Consider the following 22,619-nt stretch of genomic DNA (forward strand, 5'->3'; position numbering starts at 1 on the left):
GGGAGGGGACAAGAGCCCCCCGGGGTCGGCGGCGTCCAAGCGCGCGCGGACGGCGTACACGAGCGCGCAGCTGGTGGAGCTGGAGAAGGAGTTCCACTTCAACCGCTACCTGTGCCGGCCGCGCCGCGTGGAGATGGCCAACCTGCTGAACCTCAGCGAGCGGCAGATCAAGATCTGGTTCCAGAACCGGCGCATGAAGTACAAGAAGGACCAGAAGGCTAAGGGCCTGGCCTCGTCGTCCGGAGGCCCCTCTCCCGCCGGCAGCCCCCCGCAACCCATGCAGTCCACAGCCGGCTTCATGAACGCCTTACACTCCATGACCCCCAGCTACGAGAGCCCGTCCCCGCCCGCCTTCGGCAAAGCCCACCAGAATGCCTACGCGCTGCCCTCCAACTACCAGCCCCCTCTCAAAGGCTGCGGCGCCCCGCAGAAGTACCCCCCAACCCCGGCGCCCGATTACGAGCCCCACGTCCTCCAAGCCAACGGGGGCGCCTACGGGACGCCCACCATGCAGGGCAGCCCCGTGTACGTGGGCGGGGGCGGCTACGCGGATCCGCTGCCGCCCCCTGCCGGCCCCTCCCTCTACGGCCTCAACCACCTTTCCCACCACCCCTCGGGGAACCTGGACTACAACGGGGCGCCCCCTATGGCCTCCAACCAGCACCACGGACCCTGCGATCCCCACCCTACCTACACAGACCTCTCCTCTCACCATGCGCCTCCTCCTCAGGGTAGAATCCAAGAAGCGCCCAAATTAACACACCTGTGATGCGCGGGGTGGGGGTGGGGCGAGGTCTTGTGATGGGTGAGAGCTAGGAGGGGCGCAGGCCGTGGAGCTCTGAGGGGGCAGCCTGGAGGTCTGAAATGGCGAGGCAGGGAGGTGAGAGCCACGCTTGCTGGGAGGACCTGGGCTAGAGCCCCTTCCCCTCCCCCTGGCCTGAGAAGTTGCTTTCTGAGGTCCTCCAGTCCTTGCTTCATCTGCCTGCCAACCCAATGGAGAGGAATCACAGCAGAGCGTGGAGAGGATCCCTTCAACCCTAGGCCTCCAGCAATACCCAGTTGGAATTCCACGCTCCGGAGTGGGGTGGAGGAAGTGGAGATAGGGAATCGAGGCAGAGAAGCACATTTTTAAAAGCAGACAAGATGGCTAGGCCATCCCCAACCAACCAACTTACCTCCCATCTCTGTGAGTAATTCCTCCAAATCTTGATTTCCCCCCCCCTTGCAGTTCTCCTTTAAAAAACAAACAGAAAAAAAGAAAGCCCATGTCAAAACCAAGGGCCCAAAGCACGCTCCCCTCCCACTTCCCTGAAGCCTCAAGTTTCCTCCCATCTATTTTGAGGTTTCTGGGGGGCACTCCCTCCATTTTTAACCCCTTATTTTTGCTTTAGGACATTCATATCTACACCCCGCCCCCATCGATTACAGTTTTCAGAGGGCTCAGGGATGGCGAGAGATCCTGAAAGTCAGAGCTGTCTATATTATAAATATATATATTTTTTTTCTTTTATGGCAAGCTGGGAGGTCAGAGCAGGCAAAGTGTCAGGACGGAAGCTTTGGCCACTCTGCTGCCTCCCAGCTCAGCTCCAGGACCATCCCCCTCTCTCCACAGAAAGCAACCGGGCCACACGAGGTTCTCCACGTTTCTTTTCTTCTGTTGCTCTCTTGACTTAACGTGAAAACAGGGTATATTTTAACAAACTGTCTGTCCCAGGCAGGGGCTGCAGCTGGGCCTGGGTGCCTTGCCTAACCCCCTGACAGGACACTTTTGTTGCACTTAGAGTTTACATTTTAATGGATATAAAAACAACTGTGAGAGATGCCGGGGTCTACAGGAGTCCAGCATCGCTCAAAAAGTGTGTGTTCTAGTGAACATTTTCATATATATTTATTGGTTATAGCCTGTTAAAATATTTTCTTTTTTTTGTATTATTTATCCCCCCTTACGTTATGTATTTATATGAGGGAAAAATGAAAAAAATTGTACTTTTTTAGTATTTACTTGTTATAAAGGACGTTGTGTTTCCTGTCATGTAAAACCAGCTATTTTAGTTATTACTGTATTCTAGAAAAGAGCTGTAGATTTATGTTAAACGCGTACTTATGAGCAATTGTAATTAGTTCTAAAAGGCATGAACTCAGCTCCTATTGTCATTGTATAGTCCTGAATTTGTAGAATTAGAGTTAATTCCCTCTTGGAACTTTCTTTGTTCTTCCGTAGTTACTTTTTCCTTACTTAAAAAGGTTGTCTGTCAAACAATTCTTGAATAAACTTTCTGTTATCAATTTTATCTTGTCCTGGTGGTCCAATTTAGATAGCGGAGGGAGACTGCTGACTGCCACCCTAAACTACACCCAAGAAGGACACTGAAGACCCTATCTTGGCCTTTCTGTACTCGCTCAGACCCTACCCTCACCCCCCCCTCTTGCTGTGCCTCAGGCCTGGAACGTTCCGCCACCTTCTTTAAGATTTAAATAAGTTTGGGGGAGGGGGTTGGAAAGCGGACCCTTGGGTGCTCTCTTTAGGTCTGTTTGGCTTTCTTGCCTCTAGGTTTTTCTCATTGACCTATTGTCTCTCGGACCTTGGGGCCACAACTTCCTGGCCACCCCTTCAACATCACCAGCAGCAGCAGCAGCAGCAGCAGCAGCAGCAGCAGCAGCAAAATCTGGCCGTTTACTGCTTCTTCCAAGCATCCTAAACTTCACGGTTCTCTTCCGGAGCTACAAAGAAGTTGTCACGTGACCCGAAGCCCAACTACCATTGGGTCTAAAATGAAAACAAAGGAAAACGATTTAAAAAAAAAAAAAACAAGGCCTAGACTTCTCAGGTCAAACATTAAAACTAAAGTGAAATTAAATCACTAAATAAAACTCGGGGCGGAGGGAGAGGAGGCGCTTTTGACTTTCCCTGCCAAGGAAAGGGGAGAGGGAGGAGGGTGGGAGAAGCGGTGGGATCCAAGCGTAAATAAAATGGTCCCCAGGCAAACGCGCAGCTCCGTTTCCACGATCCTTGGGAAAACTTCATTTCTTAGTCGTGGTTCCATAAAAGTTTTATCACATCGGAGCGAGGATAGAGAGGGTCTGTCAAAGATGAAATGTCACCGCCGCGTCGCTGGAGCCGATAAGAGCGAAGAGACAGGGCGGCTGAAATATGGAGCTAATTCGTTGAAAGAGAAGCGATGGCTGCTTGCTGAAGAGATGCATAATTCTAATTGTAAGCGATGCGCCCGCATTGCTTAATTAGGAGCATATATTTGGTGGTGGTGGGGTGTGGGGGGGGGCAATGTCAGTGAGAATGGTTCCAGGCCCTCAGCCTTAAAGCGAGGGCTGATTTTCATTTTTATGTTGCATCCTGGCAGTCCAAGGTTAGTAATTACAGTCTTTATGCAACAATAAATAACAATAAAAAAGCAACCTGAATTCTACACCCCCCCACCCCCACCAAGTAGGGTTTTAACTGGACTCGGCTCATCCAAGCAGCAAGCAATTTAGCATCGGGTCAGGCTATAATTTAAAGGCATAAGAGCGTGCAAAGTTTGATTGGGATCAAATAACGCTCAAGGGTTTTTCTTTCTTTTTGTCTTTCTTCCTCTTCCCTGAATAACATTTTCTGAGTGATGTAACTAGATGAAGCGCCATGTTTGGCTCTGGGGGTGGAGTGGATTGATTATTTATCTAGCACGAGAGAGGCAGGCCAAGAGAAGGAATTTAGCTTGAGTTGGAAAAACACAGCTTTGGCCTGAAGCTGGAATTGCAAATGAAAAATAAGGGCCCACTTGGCTTGGTGTCCTCTACCCTTCTTTCTGCGAGATTCCAGGCAGTAGCGAAGCAGCCAAAGTCGCGGGGTGGGGGGGTGAGGGGAATCTCTGTGCTGAAAGATTCACAGCATAACAGGAGGTGGGGGGGGGCGGTGTCTCTGGGAAGGAGGGCTCTCTTGGCCCCTTTTAACACCCAACTTTTCTGCTGTTCTCTAATCTGGCCGTAAAATCTGTCAGCAGGGTTAAAGAGAGCCGTATTTCCTGCAGGGACAGTCTCGGCCTGAGTCGATGCGGAGAGAAGCGCTCTGCCCTGCAGCCAGCTGGAGAGGCTGCGGGAAAACTTCCAGGGCTTCTCAAGGGGGTGACTGGAGGGAGAGCCCTCTTTCAGGCCTCACCGCACAACTTGCAGACAACCATTCGGATTCTTCGGTGCCCACCTCCCCTCCCCCATCCCATCCACACCCCCAAACGGCGAAAATCGCCTTCTGTGGAGTGGAGTTGGACACGACGGTCTCTGGCCAGTTTGCCCAGCTCGGAGCAGCTCCCTGTGTTCGGAGCCCTCCGCAGCGGCCCACCTCCTGCCCCTGCAGCCCCCACCTACAAACCCCCTTTCTCTCCCGTGGCTCTCCTCTGGCCTTCTCGGGCCTTTTTAAATACTCACCGCCGCCCACGCGGATGCATACTCACCGCCGCCCACGCGGCTGTTACACTGGCGGAAAGTTTCTAGTTCCAGCTCCCGGCTGAGTTGCCATTTCTCTGCTAACCAGCCTTCTCCTCCTTGCAGGGCAGCCGAGAGGAGGAGGGGGAGGGGAGGCCAGAGCCGTGGGAGTTCTCCAGAACAAACTTTCCACTCAACTCAGCGTCCTTCCCTCTGTCCCCATTGCCCATCTGTTTCCCTGCTCTCCCAGAATCACCTTTCTCTTTTGCTATCACCCCCACCCCCAGGCCTTTTAAAGGGATGTGGAATTTCGGCTGTTCCCTCGGCTTTCCCAAAGAGCCAAATTCTTTGATGCCATCGGAGGGAGCTGTCAGGGGGCTAAGATTGATCGCCTCATCTCCTCTCCGTCCCTCTGACCCACTTATTTAAAAATCTTCCCCCAGATCGACTTTTCATTTTCTGCTTCGAGATCTAGTTTCCCACCAATTGCTTGGGGCCCCCGACTCTTGTGGCCCCTCTCTCCAGTAAGTTACAATACTCTCTAAAGTTCAGACTATCTTGATCCCTCAAAATAAATTTTTTAAAAATCCTCCCCTGCCCCAGAAATGGAATATCACCTCAGTAGTCATTGTTGCCACCCTCTCCATTCTCAGAGAATTATTTGTTGCCAGGAATGAGGATGATGATGAGGAGGATGATGATTAAAACTAGCACACTGGCAAAAGTAGGAAGGGGAATTCTCTTTGTCCTGGGAGGGAATTCCTCCCTGCAAACATGGACCTGAGTTTTGAGAGTGCTCTAAGTTAAATCTTCTACTACCTGGGTTCTTGTTAGTGTCCCTAGATATAGAGGCAGATACAGAGTTGAAGCTTGAGAGAGAACATAGGCACCTTAGACCCTGCCTAGTGTGGGGTACCAGAAAGGGGTGAGATGGCGCCAGGTGAAGAAGGCAGGTGGACACAGGGACAGGGGCAGTGCTGCAAACACCGGGCGGAGAAGGGAACTGAGACCACACACCTTTGGCCGTCAGAGGCCCAAAAGAGCCCCTCACCATCTATCTCACTCCTCCGTGTCAGCCTGGGAGTGCTTGTCGATTTTTTAAGATTTATCTGTTGCTTTTGGGGGGTGGGATGGGGATGGTGGTGCTGATGATTGTAAATCTCTTCTCTTCTTTATTGCACCTTAACACTGACCTTTCCCAAAGGATGGAAGCTTCTTTCCACTACCTTTTCCTTCCACTTTGAGATCCTTACTCAGCTTTCTTTCTTTCCTTTTTCTTTTTTAAATGGAGGGAGGGTGGAGAAGATAATACTGCTGGCATTGTAAAGAACGCACTAATGTATTCTCTTAAAAAATATTTGGAAAAGAGGAAGACTTCTCCCTTAGATTCTCTTGTGTTCCAGCTTTTGGAGCCTCCCAACCGCTGAACGAGTGAGAGAAAGGTTCCTCTCGCTTTTCTGGAGAAAGGGAAGCACTGGGGAGAGGGAGTATAGGACTGGGGGCTCACGGTGTCCAGGTCGTGGTTCTCTAGAGTTTTTGAATCAATTAAAGCAAATAATGCTCTCTGTTTTCCACCAGGCCGAGGCGAGCGATTGGCCGAGGCCAGTCCCGTGACCATGAATTCCTTGCAATTTCGCAGGAGTCCTGGGTTTAATAGAGAGAGTCCCCATACGCTTGTATTTATCAGCAATATACAATTATAAAGGCCCAAAATAAATAAATAAAAAAAAACAGAGAGAGAAAGAGCGAAATCTCCCCCTCCCAAAATCGCTCCATCACATAAGCCTGGGGGGGGCAGGAGGGGGGGTCCCTTCCGATCCTCCCTCCTGACGCCCCCCCCAGCAGGCCCCCTCCCCCACCATTGAAAGCCATGAATTTTGAATTTGAGAGGGAGATTGGGTTTATAAACAGCCAGCCATCGCTCGCCGAGTGTCTGACTTCCTTCCCCGCTGTCTTGGAGACATTTCAAACTTCATCAATCAAGGAGTCGACATTAATTCCTCCTCCTCCTCCTTTCGAGCAAACCTTCCCCAGCCTCCAGCCCGGCGCCTCCACCCTTCAGAGACCCGGGAGCCAAAAGCGAGCCGAAGATGGGCCCGCTCTGCCGCCGCCGCCGCCGCCGCCGCTCCCCGCCGCCCCCTTGGTCCCCGAGTTCCCCTGGATGAAAGAGAAGAAATCCGCCAAGAAAGCCAGCCAATCCGCCTCGTCTCCTCCGGCCGCCTCCTCCGTCTCGGCCTCCGGGGTCGGATCGCCAGCAGGTCGGTTAACGGGATAGGGGTGGGGTGAGGGACAGCCAGAAGAGAGGGGGAAAGAGCGATGGGGGAGGTAGAAAAGGTGTCGCGCCTGTTGGGGATCCTTGCCCCGTCAATTCCAGGGATGAGCAAGAAGAGTATAGTGCTGGGTTCAGGCCTGGCCGCTGCCAGCGTTTTGTTTTTTTTTTTTTTTTTAACACTATAGCAGATTTTGGAGGCTGGTTGGGGAAGAGCTTTTTTCTTCACCTTTATCTGTGCGGAGGAATGACAGTGGTGTTGCCGGGGTTGAAGCTGGGCGCAGGAAAAGGTTCGGTCCCACTTCCTCCAGCTCTGAAAGAGGGAATTTTAAAGCTAGGGAGGACAGGAGGTGAGGAATAATGAATCTGCTTTCTGGGTTGAACTCGAAAATGCCGAAGTGAGGGCTCCACTCCAATGACTCGGGAGGGAGGCTCTGAGGTTCTGGGGGCAAAAGGGAGCCGCTCCCTACCCTCTCCGTGGGTCGTGGGCGGCTCTCTGAATGCTATGCCCTGACCCGGGCCGCGTCTGCCGGCGAGAGGGGGGCAGGAAAAGCGGTTAGGCGGGAAGGAGGGGGCGGGGGTCCTGCTGATAATTGTTTTGGTAGGTTGGGGTGGTAGGTTCACCTAAGCTGAATGAGGTTGAGCCGGGGACACTGCCCGCTTAGTCACCCAGCCCGCTTTCCCTGCAGATGGCCCGGGACTGCCGGAGGCCGCCGGCAGCGGGGCGCGCAGGCTGCGCACTGCTTACACCAACACGCAACTGCTGGAGTTGGAAAAGGAATTCCACTTTAACAAGTACTTGTGCCGGCCGCGGCGCGTGGAGATCGCGGCCTTGCTGGACCTCACCGAGAGACAAGTCAAAGTGTGGTTCCAGAACCGGCGCATGAAGCACAAGCGGCAGACGCAGCACCGCGAGCCGCCCGACGGGGAGCCGGCCTGCCCAGGCGCCCTGGAGGACACCGGCGAGCCAGCCGACGAGCCCGCGGCCAGCCCTGGCCGTCCCTCCGCCTCGCGGGCGGCGCGGGAAGCCTGCTCTCACCCGCCCGAGGTGGCGCCGGCTCCCCCGGGCGCCCAGGGCCCCCAGCCTGTGACCGCTCCCGCGGGGGGTAGCTTGCGCGCAGCCTCCAGGCTGGAGCCCGAGCCGGAAGACGCCTTCCCGGAGCGGCAGGATTCGCCTTTCCTGCCCGATCTCAACTTCTTCGCGGCCGACTCCTGTCTCCAGCTGTCCGGAGGCCTCTCCCCCAGCCTACAGGGCTCGCTCGACAGCCCGGTTCCCTTTTCCGAGGAAGAGCTGGATTTCTTCACCAGCACCCTCTGTGCCATCGACCTGCAGTTTCCCTAACCTGTGTCCCCCTCCCGGCCCCTCCGACCCTCGTCCCCTCGGCAGGTCTGCTGGAAAACAAGAGGACAGGCCCCCTCCCGCCCCCAAGTCGTTTAGACTTCTTTCTGTGTTTTGCTAAAATTCAGGTATTATTGAATTAGTGTTTAATCCATTTCTTTTCTTTTCTGTCTAAAATATTGGGCACTCTGGCGTTTTTTTAAAACCACACAGAAAAATTCCGTTCTCGGTAGACTCCTTCCAACGAAATCTCAGGAATAATTAAACTCTTAGTGGGGGGGGGGCTTTCTTAAAAAAAGAACTAGAGGAACTTGTTTTCCTCTCTCTTTTTTTTTAAGTTTTAGACCGTAGATTATTTATTGAAATTCTTTAATAATAGGAAAAGGGGAAAGTATTTATTGTACATTATTTTCATAGATTAAATAAATGTCTTTATAATACGAAAACGAGTGTTTGTGTTGGGACCCCAGCCCCTTTCCCTGCAGCCCCCTAGGCCGGCCCTCATTCCCTCGGGACCCGTGCGAGGCTGCCCGACACTGCGTCGGCCAAGTCCGGGTGGTACAAAAGTGACCCGACTTGGCGGCTACAGCTTCTTGACCGCAGCTCGAGAGGAGTCGGGAGTTTGCTGGAATTCTCTGCACCTCGACACCCTCCACCAGACGGCCTCGGGCCCTGCGTTCCCAGGGTTCTGATTAGAAATAATGGTGGGAGGGAGGAGGGAGGGGAGGCCTCCGGGAACCGCCTGGGGGTCGTGGCAAGGGGTGCAGAGGTATAGCCAGATTGGGAGGGGTCCTAGGGTTACCCAGGCTTCTGGCTTCAGTGCCCCAAGCCGGGTGGAAAGGCTTTTTCAGGAAGGCAAGAAGCCTGGGGACGCGAGGCTAGGGGTCGTGGGCCGAGTGGCGTGGGGGTCGGGGATGCTCTCGGGAAGCAGGCTTCCCAGTGGGCTAGAGGGAGGCCCAGGGGGAAAAATGGAGCGAGGCCGGGCCTCCAGTGCTCCTCGGTGCCTGTAGCCACTCTAGGGCTTGGGGGTCGAGAGGGCGTCGGAGGAGCGGCAGGGCCACAAGCCCGGGGAGGCCGGGACAGCGTCGGGAGGCGCTAGGCCTGCGGGGGCGGGAAGGAGGAGTCGAGAAGAGCGGGTGGGCGACGGGGAAACAAGGAAGATGCTCAAAATGGCGCTGGGGCCGGCCTGCAGGGAGGGCGCGGGAAGAGATGGTGGCCGCCATGATAGCCGCTTCGGGCCTCCGTCCCTGGCCCGCTTTCTCCTTTCCAGATCTTCCAGTCCCCACTCTCCAAGAAAGGGAGCCAGGAGCCTCCTTTTGGGTTTTGTTTTATTTTAAAAATGAGGCCAGCTGAGGACGCGCGGTAGACATGCAGTGCGCGCGAGGTGGGCCGCGCAGGGGTGAGCGGCGGGTCTGCAGGCCCGGGTCGGCCTCGCGGGCTCTGACGGTGCACCCTTGGCTCTGGGATCTAAAGCCTGGCCGCGGCTTGCTCCAAATGCGGGCCCACCTGCCTGACCGACAACTTCATTTGCCGTCTCAACTCTGTCTCCTGTCCCCCCACCGCACCCGGCCCGGCTGCTGGCGAACCCGGCGAGCGGGAAGCAAGGATCGATCCCCCCCATCTGCCTCCTGGTTCGTTCCGGGGAACGCGGAGATTTAAAGGGCCCTGGAAAGCCATCCATCCTTCTTAGGTTTACTTAATATTTCTCTGGCTCAGAAACAGACACCGCAGGACTACCTCCCCAGCAGATGCTGCCATTCTCGAAAAGCAGTTTATTTCCTGGGCCTCCCAGACTTTCCCCTGGACCAGCAGGACGGGGACTTAGAGTACCAGGCACGGGGAGGCAACAACTGTCAGGAAAAGCCAGGAGCTCACACAGGTCATGACACACAGGACTAGACAGGCTGTCCCATATTTGTTTTAACTGGCCCTTCAGTGTGGGAAGTGCACACATCTTATTCAGCTGGAATTAATCCTTTAAACTGTCTTAATATAGAATTCATCTCCTGCATTAAATAATCTTATGTCATGTTAAGTTGCACTTATTTCTTTTATAAGTAAGTTAATATAGAACAATTAGATATGTTATTATAATAATATCATGTATCTTATTAGTTTATTTTCCCTCATAAAATATATAGGTATGAAATAAATTCAATATATTAAAGTAATAATACACAGCTTATTGGCTCGTGTATTTATTTTCCCCATAAATAAGTGAATATACAATATATTAAAACCACACTATACATTTCATTGGGCTGTGTGTTTATTTCTCCATAAAATATGCCCATAGGCAGTGCTTAACATCTTAAAAATCACAGCACATAGACATCTCTACACCAACAAAATGAAACAGACATTTCAGCTGGGGCTTTGATTTCTATGGACAGCCAAACTAGATAATTTGGTCTAATTAAAAATGCTCTTTCAGCTATAGCAGGTTGTTACAAGGATCAAGAATGCCAGAAGGATCTTGCTAATTGCCCACCTTCCAGCTTTCTTTGGTCAAAAGGAGAGCACCCTTCATCAATGCCAAAAATATAGGACCTGCTCTGCTGGAGAGAATTCACATCCTGGGATCATGACATAATCTGGAACACTCTGGGGCCTCTGAGGCTTCAGTTCTCTTAGCAACTTGCTGCTCCACGGACCAGCAGCATCAGCACTACTTGTGAGCTACTTAGAAATGCAGAATCTTAGGCTTCACTTCAAGTCTCCTGGAACAAAATCGCAACGTAGCAGACCCCCAAGTAATTTATATGCACATTAAAATTTGAAAAGCACTGCTAGATCACAGTGCCACCTTGCTTTCTGCCTTCCTCCCGTGCTTAAGAATTTTTGATCCTCTTTACGCAGCTGATCCCTTCCAATCTTCCCCAACTTAAGCCAAAGGCCCAAAGGACAGGAAATCTCAGCTCCTTCCTGAGGCCGCACCAGACCTGATCTCTCCCTGCCAAAGTGAGTAGAGGGTCAGGAGGGTCCGGCCAAAGGCTCAATCTCCCTGTTTAGATCCAGGTCCTTTGTGTATCCCGAGGGCGGGAAGCAATGGATCCAGGGAATCAGAAGCACTTTCAGCATTTCCCCTGGTTAGTTGGCACTCTTTTTACGGGCAGCCCAGGAAATTTTCTGTCTCTATTTTTCCATATTCACACAATTCACCATCTCTGATGCCACTCCAGCAGAACAAAGAGACAATGCATTTCCAGAAGGAAAGGACTCCTGTTTTCAATCTCCCCACCCAATTTCAAAATCAAAGGCACGCCTGGCAATTTGGGATTCATAAAGGATTGGTACTCAGGACGCCTGTGCTTCAAATCAGCTCCTTTGCCTTATTTCATCTCTAGGGCCATCCTATTTAGCCTGCGTTTTCCCAGCTGGCTTAGGAGAAGGAAGGAGAAGAGTAGGGGTTTCCAGATTCAGCAGGGGACCCCCTCCCCGACCTTCCCTCCCCAGTCCCACCCCCAGTGATGGTAAGCCAAAGGGTGATACCAGGCAGCTGCGCTCACTTATCCCATTCTGATTGGGGCAGGGCTCACTGTGGGGCAGGGCCATTGAGAGTGGACTGTAGCACAGACTAGTTCCAAACTGGCTGTGGTTGGAGTGGGAGGTGGGAGGTTTCAGTGCAGTCCTGGAAACTACTGGTTAGTCTGCCCTGCTCTTGGTGAGTCATTTTTTAAGAAGAATGACTCATTAATATCATGGTGAAAGCAAGGGACCATTAGACTTAGGAATTATTTGCAATCATGATAACCCTGGGTCATTAACAAAAAAATTTAACTTATGACTGAGCACGTCCCTTCCACTTTCCAGACCTCAGTTTCTCCATCTGTAAAATAAATGGAAGAACTAAATGCGTCTAATATCCTCTGCATGAATATATGACCAAAGTATACTTGTTAGTTTTACCAAACAACATATTAAATACTTATTATGTGCTTTTAAATGGAGGTGGTGACTTTTGATGTTTGACAATAACCTACCTTCCAAGTATCTGGTAGAACCACTTTAACAAACTTTAATTTGTATCTTAATACCAACTGTCAGGCCCCCCAATCATCATCATCATTATTATTATTTAAATGTTTATTTATTTTGAGAGAGAGAGAGAGAGAGAGAGAGTGTGTGTGTGTGTGTGTGTGTGCGTGTGCGCGCACCTGTGCACAAGCAGGGGAGGGGCAGAGAGAGAGGAAGAGAGAGAATCCCAGGCAGGCTCTAGGTTCACCACTGAACACACGTGGGGCTCCATCTCACCAACATGTGATCAAGACCTGAGCTGATATCAAGAGTCACCTACTTAAGGGCGCCTCGGTGGCTCAGTCAATTGAGTGTCTGACTCAGCTCAGGTCATGATCTCATGGTTTGTGAGTCTGAGCCCCACATCGGGCTCTGTGCTGACAGCTCAGAGCTTGGAGCCGCTTCGGGTTCTGTGTCTCCCTCTCTCTCTGCCCTTCCCATTAGCGCGCGCACGTGTGCACATACACTCTTTCTCTATCAAAAATAAACATTAAAGAAATTAAAAAAAAAAAAAGAGTCACCTACTGAGCCACCCAGACACCCCTATTTAAACTAGTAGGGAAAGAAACGTTTTCAACAAGCATGAATTGGGTATAGTGTTATGTGCCAGGTATTCAAGAAATATGAGTGTTCTGAAATGTCCTAACCAAGATTTCCTCTTTCATCCCTTGCCACCTTCCCCAACATTTTGTTATGTTTCCTCTTGTTTCAAAAACAGTAGGACATTTTATACAAAAAGAGTCACTGGGGGCGCCTGAGTGGCTCAGTCGGTTAAGTATCTGACTTCGGCTCAGGTCAGATCTCACGTTCGTGGGTTCGAGCCCCGCATCAGGCTCTGTGCTGACAGCTAGCTCAGAGCCTGGAGCCTGCTTCCGGTTCTGTGTCTCCTTCTCTCTCTGACCCTCCCCTGCTCATGCTCTGTCTCTCTCTGTATCAAAAATAAATAAAAACATTAAAAAAAAAAAGAGTCACCGAACTTCTTCTTCAACATGGTGTACTAGACCTTAAGAGTCCCTTTAAGACAGGTCTTGTCTCATTGCTGGGGCATCAGAGCCTAGGTACAGGTTCTGGGTCTCCCTAAACGGCCCTGCTGACTTCCCCTGCCCACCTTTCTCCTAAGTTTCTGACAAGCATTCTGTGGTTCTGCTGTACATCTTCCCAGAGATGTATCTGTTCTAGTCAAATATATGTCCTCAGTTTGCAGAAAGTGGCCTCTAGCCCCATGTGATCCCCGCCACCTGCTGTGGCCGATGTGGCCCAAATCCTCTGTGGCCTCTCCTGCAGAGCTCCGCCCTCCTGTCCCCCCCTCCACCCCCCTCTTCACACTCAGCTGGGAAGCAGATATTTAGTGCCTGAAGGCCCTCTAAAAAGCTGCTTCCTCCTCAGAACAGAGTCAGCAGTAAAAGAGCCCTCCTCAAACCTTCTCTAATTCCCAAACACCACAGGAAAAAACAAAAACCAAACAAACAAAAAACCCCCATAACACCACAGTCTGGATGATCATCCAGATACAAATTCATCTTGATCATTGTTCTATAAAGTTTCAGAAGTGGGTATTTTGGCCACAACTGATGCCCTTGAAGAAACCCAATTAAGTAGAGAATTATTTCAATTCTTCATGACACTAATCTTTCCTTTTAGGAAGATTCCAACTCTCTGATCTACCTTTCATTCCAGAAGAAATCTATCTAGAATATGGAAGCTAGGTTCCATGCCTACCTGCTCCCACCCAGAAAGGCAGTTTCTAAGCGAAATTCCTCAAGGAAGGAAGGAAGGAAGGAGAGAGACCATGCTCCTGAGAAAACTTTTTCCAAATATTTGGAAGATCAGGAAGTTCTTGCTAATATTGAACCTCACCTTCCCGCTACAATTTTAATCATTTGGGTTCTTTGTAGATCACATAATATTAGGCTTTCATTTCCAAAGAACTCTGCAGTTGGGAAGAAAATCCTTTGCCTAAAAGGAGCCAAACTTCTCAATTCTTGATCAAATTTGCATATAATAAAATACATATGTATATTATATGGTGATACGGGACATGAAAATATAGCACACATGCTATTTTCCTATCACATCTGTCCATATTTCAATATGCCAGTTATATTAAAAAACAGAAAACAGATTCATAGTATTTTAGAATGTGCATGTAATGTTAATATCAGACATTTATAGAGTTGTCTATTGTTTATATTTCCTTGTTTGCTTTAATCCCACTAACAATGCAGTGAAGTCAGGAGAATTAAACTCATTTTTCTCTGAGGCTGAGACTCAGAGGGACCGAGAAATCTGTCCAGAGTCATAATGCTAAGAAATCGCCAACCAAGGATTTGAACTCAAGAAGTGTCGCCCCCAAATCAGCAGTCTCCCCGTTAGGAGATGCACTGCCCACAGTGTATGATTTTCAACCAGATTTGTGACAATTCAATCAGCTTGTATTAAGAGAAAGGTCAGTGAGTTCAGATTCCATCTTCTCAAGTACCCATCTCTTACAGAGAAAAAACTACAGCCTGAATACCCTTTTAATTCTGAAGTTCCACCTTTGATCTTGGGCTTGGCCTTCAAGAATTGGGCTGGGGAGAGGAGGCAGAGAGATGCTTGCGGACCTCAGGAAGGAACTGGGCATTGCTCCTGCTAACCCCCAGCAAAGGCAGTGTCGTCCACATAAAAAAAAAAAAAAAAGGCCAGAATCAGGTGTAAACTTCGAACACATCCCCATTCTGATTAGAACGGTGCCCTGCCTGCATCCTGGGTGTGATAAGGAGGGACGCCTCTCAAAGATAATTTCAGTTCTAAACATGCCTATGGGCTCCTTGCTCTACTGTGTGTCTAAACAGATTATATAAAAGAGGAAATCAGTCCACTTTATTTCACTTTCGTGTTGGGTCTACCCAGAACTCTGGTGAATTCAGTTTGGTCAACCAGAAAATCCTATACCCATAGGTTTTTCCAGCTATGGATTACTTCTTTTTGTTTGTTTGGTTTCGTTTTATTATTATTATTTTTTAATTTTTAAGGTTTATTCATTTTTCAGAGACAGAAAAGGCATGAGTGAGGGAGGGACAAAGAGAGAGAGAGAGGCTCAGAATCCAAAGCAGACTCCAGGCTCTGAGCTGTCAGCATAGAACCTGATGCGGGACTCTAATTCACAAACCCTGAGTTCATGATCTGAGCCGAAGTCAGAAGCTTAACCAACTGAGCGCCCCTTGGTTTGGTTTTATAATCAGCTCTGATTTTAGCAAAGAATTCAAGCTTCATAGCCTTTCTCCTCAGGTCAGCTACAGGTGAGGTGTTTTTTTTTAAGGAGGAAGGGACTTGGGAAGGCAGGGAGCCAAGTTATTCCACATGCCTCCTTCCCTCAAACATTTCCACTGGGGCTGGGAGGGCCAGCAGGAATTTGGGGGAAGTTTTCATCTTTCTGCTACGCAAGGGAAGGGAGCAAGACTCAGGGGTGAGTTAGAGATTATAGTGAATTTGGAGAGCGAAGGCCAAAACCATCTCTGCAATTTCACTTGAGACACTTTTTCCCCAACCCTTTTCATCTTGTCATTAGTGAGAGACTGTTGGTCCCTTTGGCTGTTACTAGGAAGGCCGCATTTCCCCAACTCCCAGACAGATTTCTGCTCCTTCATTAAACTGGTTTGGAATTCACTGCTTGCCCTAGACCCCAAATTGTTCCCTAAATTGGATAAAGCAAGGGATGAGATGAGTGGGTTCCCTCTGGGTTGAGGGAAAGGTAGAGAGTGAGGAAGTCTCAGCTCTCAGAGGGAGGACAGCCAAGTTAGACACAGGCCTCAATCAGATCTGGGATTAGAAGAGAAATCCGAACCCTATTCCCTTCTTCTTGTCTGTGGAGTGGAGAGTATCTTACAGTGAGAGGGAACCATTAGGAACATCCGTAAACCTAAGAAGAGAAAATAGAATGAAATCTGCTTGTTCTCACCTCCACACTCTTTCTTTTCCACCCTTTGCAGGCCACCCCTGCCCCCATCTCCTCTCCTTTCCTTTGTCTGCCCTCACCCCTTTGGCAGTGAATATTCTCTCCCCCTCCCCCATTGTATCTCCCTTAAAGAAGTTACCAGCTGGTACCCCTCCCCCCCAACTTGTTCTGGTCTGAAGCAGGGTCCGAAGCAGAGTGCATGTAAGGAGGGAAAGGGACGAGGTGCCTGTGAAATGCTTTGAGCTCTTCCATAGTTATAAAGACTTAGAAGGGAAGAGAAAGGTACTGTGACTCTGGGGATAAAGATAGAAAGCAGGAGATGGGACTATAAAGGACAGGCAAGATGAGGGGAAATGGGAAACAGAAATATGGAGAGACACAGAGACTGGGAGAGAGAGACAGCTGTGGGATTCTTTGCAACTGATGAGTACTCACCTTGCCCTTTTAGGGGGGGCGAAACCTGAGAAGTTTGAGGGTCCTCTCTGGACCCGGACCAGCTTGCTTCCCTTCCTCTCCTGAGTTCAGTTGTTTACAGAGATCCCTCCCTGAACTCTTGCCCTCCTGGACTTGCCCTAGCCCTGGCCCCAGGCCTCCGGTCAGGCAGACACCCTGACAGGTTACAAATGAGTGTGGGTGTTGGAGTGCGCCCAGCTCTTGTCCTCAGAGTCTGGAGGAGGAGAATCAATGGGCTCTACCTAAGAGTTTCTCTTCCAGTGCCATCCGGGTCTGAAGAGAGAGAAGGAGGCACTTCCTGTTCCCCTCCCCTCCCCTCCCCCAACCTTAACCCAACAGACACAGACCAGTGGGGTGAGACTCCACTCCTGAACCTCAGGACCTCTACTGCACTGGTTCTCCCATTGTCCAAACAAATTCCCTCGATCTACTCTAGAAAGTTCATTGAAAACTAGACTAATCTTTAAGAGGCAATTGGTATTGAATTTATGAATTTGAGGTTTGGGATTTGATGGGGGGGGACAAGGGAAAGAGATGGAAAGTGGTGAGGGAGAGAGGGGTAGGAGGCAACACTACAGTAGCTTTAAACACTTGAAAATGACAATAAAAATTCCCTTCCCTTCCCCTGTGAACATCACCTAGCCCTGTGCCCATTGTGGCTCTCTGGAGAGACACGAGGAGTTATTTGAGTCTGAGTGAGTGAGCCAGCTACAGCTATGGATGGCTAGAGAGAGGATAAATACATCTAGAGAGATGAGGTGATGGATAGGCAGGGAACGAATATAAATATGGAGAGAGATGGACGAATGGAGAGATGGATTGAGACAGAGAGAATATAAAGTGAAGCTGAGGGAGAGAAATGGATGTGTGAATGAGGAGAGAGCGGTTATGCGGCGCCGTGGAGGGAGAAATGGGGCGTTTCTCAGCCTCCTCTGCACATTTCTGTCGTCCTGTCTTGCTCCCTGAAATGTGTTTCCCACCTCTCCGTTAATGAATTCTTGCTCTAGACTCTAGACCCTGCCGCGCCACGCCCTTGGGTGTTTTGCACCCTCTTTCTTCACAGTTGTCCATTTGGCCCAAGATAACACACCTCCCTCCGCCGTCCTAGCCCATTGCCCTAAGATAAACTGGGAGAAAGAGACCAGGAGTGGGAGTTCTGGGCAAAGCAAGGAGGCTAGATTCCGCACCTCCCAGTCTACAGCCTTGGGGTTGGGGGAAGGATCCTTTGGGGGGGGTGGGAAGAGTGAGGGGCAGCTGGGTTGAATTTGCCCAAATCTAATAACCCAGGAACCTATTGAAGGTCTTGGGGGTTGGGAGGGGAGGAAAGTCTTGAATATTCCTCCAACTTTTACCCCCTCTCCCTCTGGTCCCTTCTTTCCAAAAGTCTTTGAAGAAAGATGTTTTTGAGCTTCCACGTCGCTTTCAGATGGATGGGCTGCGGGTGATTGAAGTGTCTTTGTCATGCTAATGCTTGGGGGGTGATGGATGGGCGCTGGGGCTGCCAAACTCTGGCCCGCTGCGCCCATTGGTCTGGGAGAGATCACATGCGCCCCTCCACCCCCGCGCCCTACCCCCTTCCTGGGGGAGCCCCGGCCCAGGCGAGCGGGGCCAGGCCATGGATGCAGGCTTCAGCGTTGTGACATACTGCCGAAAGGTTGTAGGGCAAGAGGGTGTCTCCCCCAAACGGGCCGACCCTCCTGCGGCCTCCACGCATGGACTATAATAGGATGAACTCCTTCTTAGAGTACCCACTCTGTAACCGGGGACCCAGCGCCTACAGCGCCCACAGCGCCCCTACCTCCTTCCCCCCCAGCTCGGCTCCGGCTGTTGACAGCTACGCCGGCGAGCCCCGCTATGGCGGGGGCCTGCCCAGCCCCGCTCTCCAGCAGAACCCAGGCTACCCCACCCAGCAGCCGCCTTCCGCGCTCGGGGTGCCCTTCCCCAGCTCCGCGACCTCGGGGTACGCCCCGGCCGCCTGCAGCCCCAGCTACGGGCCCTCTCAGTACTATCCTCTGGGCCAACCGGAAGGAGACGGAGGCTATTACCATCCGTCGAGCTATGGGGCCCAGCTAGGGGGCTTGTCCGACGGCTACGGAACCGGTGGAGCGGGCCCGGGGCCCTACCCTCCCTCGCAGCCCCCTTTCGGGACCGAGCAGACGGCGAGTTTTGCGTCGACCTATGCCGATCTCCTCTCCGAGGACAAGGAATCGCCCTGCCCGTCAGAACCCAGCACCCCCACAGCCCGGACATTCGACTGGATGAAGGTTAAGAGGAACCCACCCAAGACAGGTATGAGTCAGGCGTGGCCGCCCCTTCTCCGGGGCGCCAGACAGCTCTGCTACTTCCGCACGGAGGGTGTCCTGGGCCAGGGACGGCAGGACAGGTAGAGGCAGGTAAGAGCCCTCCACCCAGTTTCAGGTCACTTGGGGTTTCCGTGCTCTGGTGAGTGCTCGTTTACCTTTACCAGTAAGTCTCCACACACCCCTGCTTTCTGATCTGTGTGCCCAGCACAGACCCAGGACCTGCTTATTGTGAGGGTGGGGGTGGGGGAGATGGAAGTGTTGGCGGTGGGTGTTGATCTGAATTTGGAGGTCACCTTGGGGGTGTCCGGTGATCCAAGGGCACCTGGAGAGCTGTCCTTGGACGGAAGCTGGGGAAGCAGAGCTGGCCCAGGAGGAGGAGAGGGGAAGGAGAAAGAGGTGAGAGAACTGACATGGGCCTCTCTCTCCCCCCCCCCGCCCCGCCCCTAGCGAAGGTGTCTGAGCTGGGCCTCGGCGGCGCGCCTGGCGGCCTCCGCACCAACTTCACCACGCGGCAGCTGACCGAGCTGGAGAAGGAGTTCCATTTCAACAAGTACCTGAGCCGGGCCCGGAGGGTGGAGATCGCCGCCACCCTGGAGCTCAACGAGACGCAGGTCAAGATTTGGTTCCAGAACCGGCGCATGAAGCAGAAGAAGCGCGAGCGGGAGGGAGGCCGGGTGCCCCCAGCCCCTCCCGGCTGTCCCAAGGAGGCGGCTGGAGACGCCTCCGACCAGTCGACATGCACCTCCCCAGAGGCCTCGCCCAGCTCTATCACCTCCTGAGTGAAGCCTCCCAACCGTCCGTCCGTCGGGGCTCCTCAGCTCTCTCTGAGCCAGGCCTCAGCCCTACCGTTCCAGCGACCCTCACCAAGCCTGGGCGCTCGTCTACAGCTGCCTTTGGGGAGCCTGGGGAATTGCTTTTCTCCGGGCTGGGCGGGGTGTTGATGGCTGGAGACCCTCCAGGACCAGAGGCATGGGACACTCGGAACCTGTCAACTGTGGAGGGAAGGGCTTCCTTCTGCCTTTCATCTGGGGATCAGCACGTGGGTGGGGTAGGAGCCGGCAGCACCCTCCTGGATTCTCCTTTCTTTCCAATTTCCGTGTGTTCAGTTCAGTGCCTTTGAGTCTCGAGGACTCTACTCACACCCTCGTATCCTAACTCCCCCTTCCAGGCCGGGACAGAGGGAAGGCCTTGAAGTTTCTCTTGAGGGAGGTTTTTGGGTGCAGGCCTATGACCAATGCTTAATCTCTCCAGTCACCGCAGACCTTACAAAAGCACCAGCTGCCTTGTGACAGACCAAAAAGCCCCCCCCCCCATCTAACCTTATTAACCCCCTCCTGGCACATTTGTATTGCACTAACTCAGCCTCCAGAGGTGGTTTTCTGAGCCCTGCCTCCTCCCACCAGCGACCTCATCTCTAAGCCACCAAAGTATTTTGGAACTTGGTACTCCGGAGACTTCTGGAACGTTGTTCGAGGCCTGCCCCCAGCAAGCCTCTACCAGGACAGGCGCAGGCACGCCCCCACTAGTTCCTCCCCTATTTATTGCCTCCTGGAAAATCCAGGACCCTCCTCCCCATCCACCTCGATCCCTGGGGCAGCCTAGGAAGGCCCTGGCGCAGTGAGAGCTCCCAGGAGCAGCAAGCATTTCTCTGAACCTTAGAAACAGTGGAGGTGCCACAGGAGTTTCTGGAAACCTGAGCCCCAAGCGAGTCGGGTTCTCTCTGTACCTCCGTCTACCTCATTTCAATAAAGTCTGTGTTTTTTCCTCTTCCCCGACTGCTTCTGCTCCTCCACCTCCGGGTAGAAAAGGCCTTCTACTCCAAAAGCCCCAAGGAGAGATGGGGAAGATTTGGTGGATGCTGGCCGGGCTGGAAAGACTTGAGCTGTGAGATCTCAGCTGGATCAAGAGAAGGACTTCCTGGGTGGGTCCGAAGCAGAACTGGGCCCCAGCCTCCAGGTCTGACTGTGGTCAGTCTTCGGGTCATTGGAGAAGCCAGGAAAGAGGAGGAAAAAGAGAGTGGGAAGGAAAGCGCTGGGAGAGGGTCCGGAGAGGGAGGCGGCGGGGGCGGGGGGGGGGGAAGGGAGAAACTGATCGGAGACAACAGGAAAGGTGTTACAAAAGAGAAGGAAGGATAAGGGAAAGCAAGGGCTCTCTACCCCCTCCCTCTGCTCGCTCCCCCAGGCCCAGGGAGAGGCCAGGCATGGAGAGAGCCCTCACTAAAAGTTCGCTGAAGGAGTGAGGTGGGGGTGAGGAGGCTGCGTAAGGTGCTCCCTCCCCACCAAATCTTGCTCAGAGAAAGTCAGAGGATGGTCGGTGGCAAGCTCCAGATGGGCACACAGGTTACCCCCCCCCCATTTCCTTCCCACAATTCTCCAACCAACAGGGAGGAGGACTTTGGGACAAAGGAGGCCAGGGTAGCCGGGAGACTCTGGCCCTAGCCCGCCCGCTCAAGGTGAACTGTCTCTGGGCAGCTGGACGGCAGGGGGAAGGCGGCAGCGACAGGGGAGGGTGCGATGGGACACCCAAGAAGGTCAGGTAGCCCACCCATTGGGCCAGTTGGTGGAAGCGGGAAGGCCTGGGGGTGGGCAGAGGCCCCCCCCCCCACGACGTAAATCCCAATCCAGGGCTGACCTTTTTACCTCCAAGCGCCTCAGGGCTTTCCAAACAAGCCAACAGCGAGCCTGCGGGGGGCATCTATTGTGTCCCTGATGGTCCCACTGACAAGCCTTTGGTCAGCAGAGGTGGGGGGGCCGGGGCTCAGGATGCTCCGCGACGGCCACCAAACCGCCATCGCTCACTTGCCCCGCAGTGCCGGGAAGCTGACACCGGCCTGTGCGCTCCGGCCTGGTTTGTTGATTCCGGTTACCCGGGGAGTCCAAAGGCCCCCCGGAGCCTGGGATTGGGGGTGGGGGTGAGGGACCGAGGGGTGCCTTATCCACCGCATCTACCTATGTCCAACCTCAAAGGAAGAGACGCTGTGAAAAGGACGAGAATGAGTGTCCGTAAAAAACGCTAAACTTTTGCTTCCTAAGGAAAACGATGCCATTATAATAGAGGCAACGTTATCAAGAGTATCACAGCCCAGCTGGAGAGGAAGGGAAGTGTGTTGCGGGAGGAGGCTTAGTGTTCCCAGAGGCTGCTGTCTGGCCCTCTGTCTTTAAAAAGCCTATTAACTGCTTTTCTGCTTTGAACCAAAATTGCCACCAAGGTTGGCTTCCCCAAAGGGGGTCACCTCCACAGAGGGGACAGAGCAAGTGTCTGTGGAAACAAAACTCCCCTTGCTTGGAGCCATTTCCTGTGAGCCGGTAGAGCCTTCTGACTGGGGTATTCGTGGATGTTCCAGCCTTTGGACCAGCAAGTGGGGAGGAATGCAGGGAAGGAGGAAGAGCAGTGGTTAGAGCGGGACCGCAGGGGTGGTGGAGCTGACCTCAGACAGGGGCTGACAGGTCCTGAGAGGACCGGAGGGAAGGGGAAGGCTGGCCCATTTGATTTTGGCCACAGCAGAAGGAACTCTCAGAATCCCCCAAAGAAGGGTGAGGGGCAAATCAATTCTCCATGAACAGAGGGGCCACCTCAGAATAATCCACAATGAGTCTGAGTCTCCCTTCTCCGTAGATGCAAACATCTTGACCTCTTTCCCATTGGGCCCTCTCCACCTCGAATCTCATACTGGAGACTGGTCTACACGGAAGGCAGTTGGTTGGATAAAGAGAAGGTCACTGTGCATTTTCCTATCATAACTGACAGAGGAGAGGACAGCAAAACCAACAAAAACATTTTCCCGCTATTGAAGTATGTTGCTGGTTTTCACTGTTAAACTTTCCAGAATAGACGCCAAGCTGTTTCATTCATGGATTCCTCTGCAGCTTTCAGAAAGGTGGGTTT

At 52.2% G+C, this 22,619-nt stretch overlaps 3 protein-coding genes across 3 annotated transcripts in view; all 3 read left to right on the plus strand.

Moving 5' to 3' along the window:
* HOXB3 (homeobox B3) overlaps window positions 1-2,291 on the plus strand; it is a 36,306-nt gene extending 34,015 nt beyond the window's left edge. The window contains exon 5 of the mRNA XM_029927014.1: window positions 6-2,291. Within this exon, the coding sequence (XP_029782874.1) occupies window positions 6-769 (764 nt within the window). The 3' untranslated portion in view covers window positions 770-2,291. The remainder of the gene's footprint in view (window positions 1-5) is intronic.
* A 3,995-nt stretch (window positions 2,292-6,286) lies between these two features.
* Window positions 6,287-8,470, plus strand: HOXB2 (homeobox B2). The gene is made up of 2 exons (XM_029927938.1): window positions 6,287-6,674; window positions 7,375-8,470. The coding sequence occupies exons 1-2, from the start codon at window positions 6,287-6,289 to the stop codon at window positions 8,025-8,027; spliced, it is 1,041 nt and encodes a 346-aa protein (XP_029783798.1). The 3' UTR covers window positions 8,028-8,470.
* Window positions 8,471-18,143: 9,673 nt separating this feature from the next.
* Window positions 18,144-19,513, plus strand: HOXB1 (homeobox B1). Its single transcript, XM_029928705.1, has 2 exons — window positions 18,144-18,720; window positions 19,182-19,513. The coding sequence occupies exons 1-2, from the start codon at window positions 18,144-18,146 to the stop codon at window positions 19,511-19,513; spliced, it is 909 nt and encodes a 302-aa protein (XP_029784565.1).
* Window positions 19,514-22,619: the final 3,106 nt, after the last annotated feature.

Source organism: Suricata suricatta, chromosome 17 (genome assembly GCF_006229205.1).
Source record: "Suricata suricatta isolate VVHF042 chromosome 17, meerkat_22Aug2017_6uvM2_HiC, whole genome shotgun sequence".
Taxonomy (NCBI): Eukaryota; Metazoa; Chordata; class Mammalia; order Carnivora; family Herpestidae; genus Suricata; species Suricata suricatta.

What these genes read in the sequence shown, in the direction of transcription:
- HOXB2 (XM_029927938.1), top strand. Translation starts at nt 6,287, where the DNA reads ATGAATTTTGAATTTGAGAGGGAGATTGGGTTTATAAACAGCCAGCCA. An exon ending in CGGGGTCGGATCGCCAGCAG is followed by an intron (nt 6,675 to 7,374) that starts GTCGGTTAACGG and finishes CTTTCCCTGCAG; the next exon opens with ATGGCCCGGGACTGCCGGAG.
- HOXB1 (XM_029928705.1), top strand. Translation starts at nt 18,144, where the DNA reads ATGGACTATAATAGGATGAACTCCTTCTTAGAGTACCCACTCTGTAAC. An exon ending in GAGGAACCCACCCAAGACAG is followed by an intron (nt 18,721 to 19,181) that starts GTATGAGTCAGG and finishes CCCCGCCCCTAG; the next exon opens with CGAAGGTGTCTGAGCTGGGC.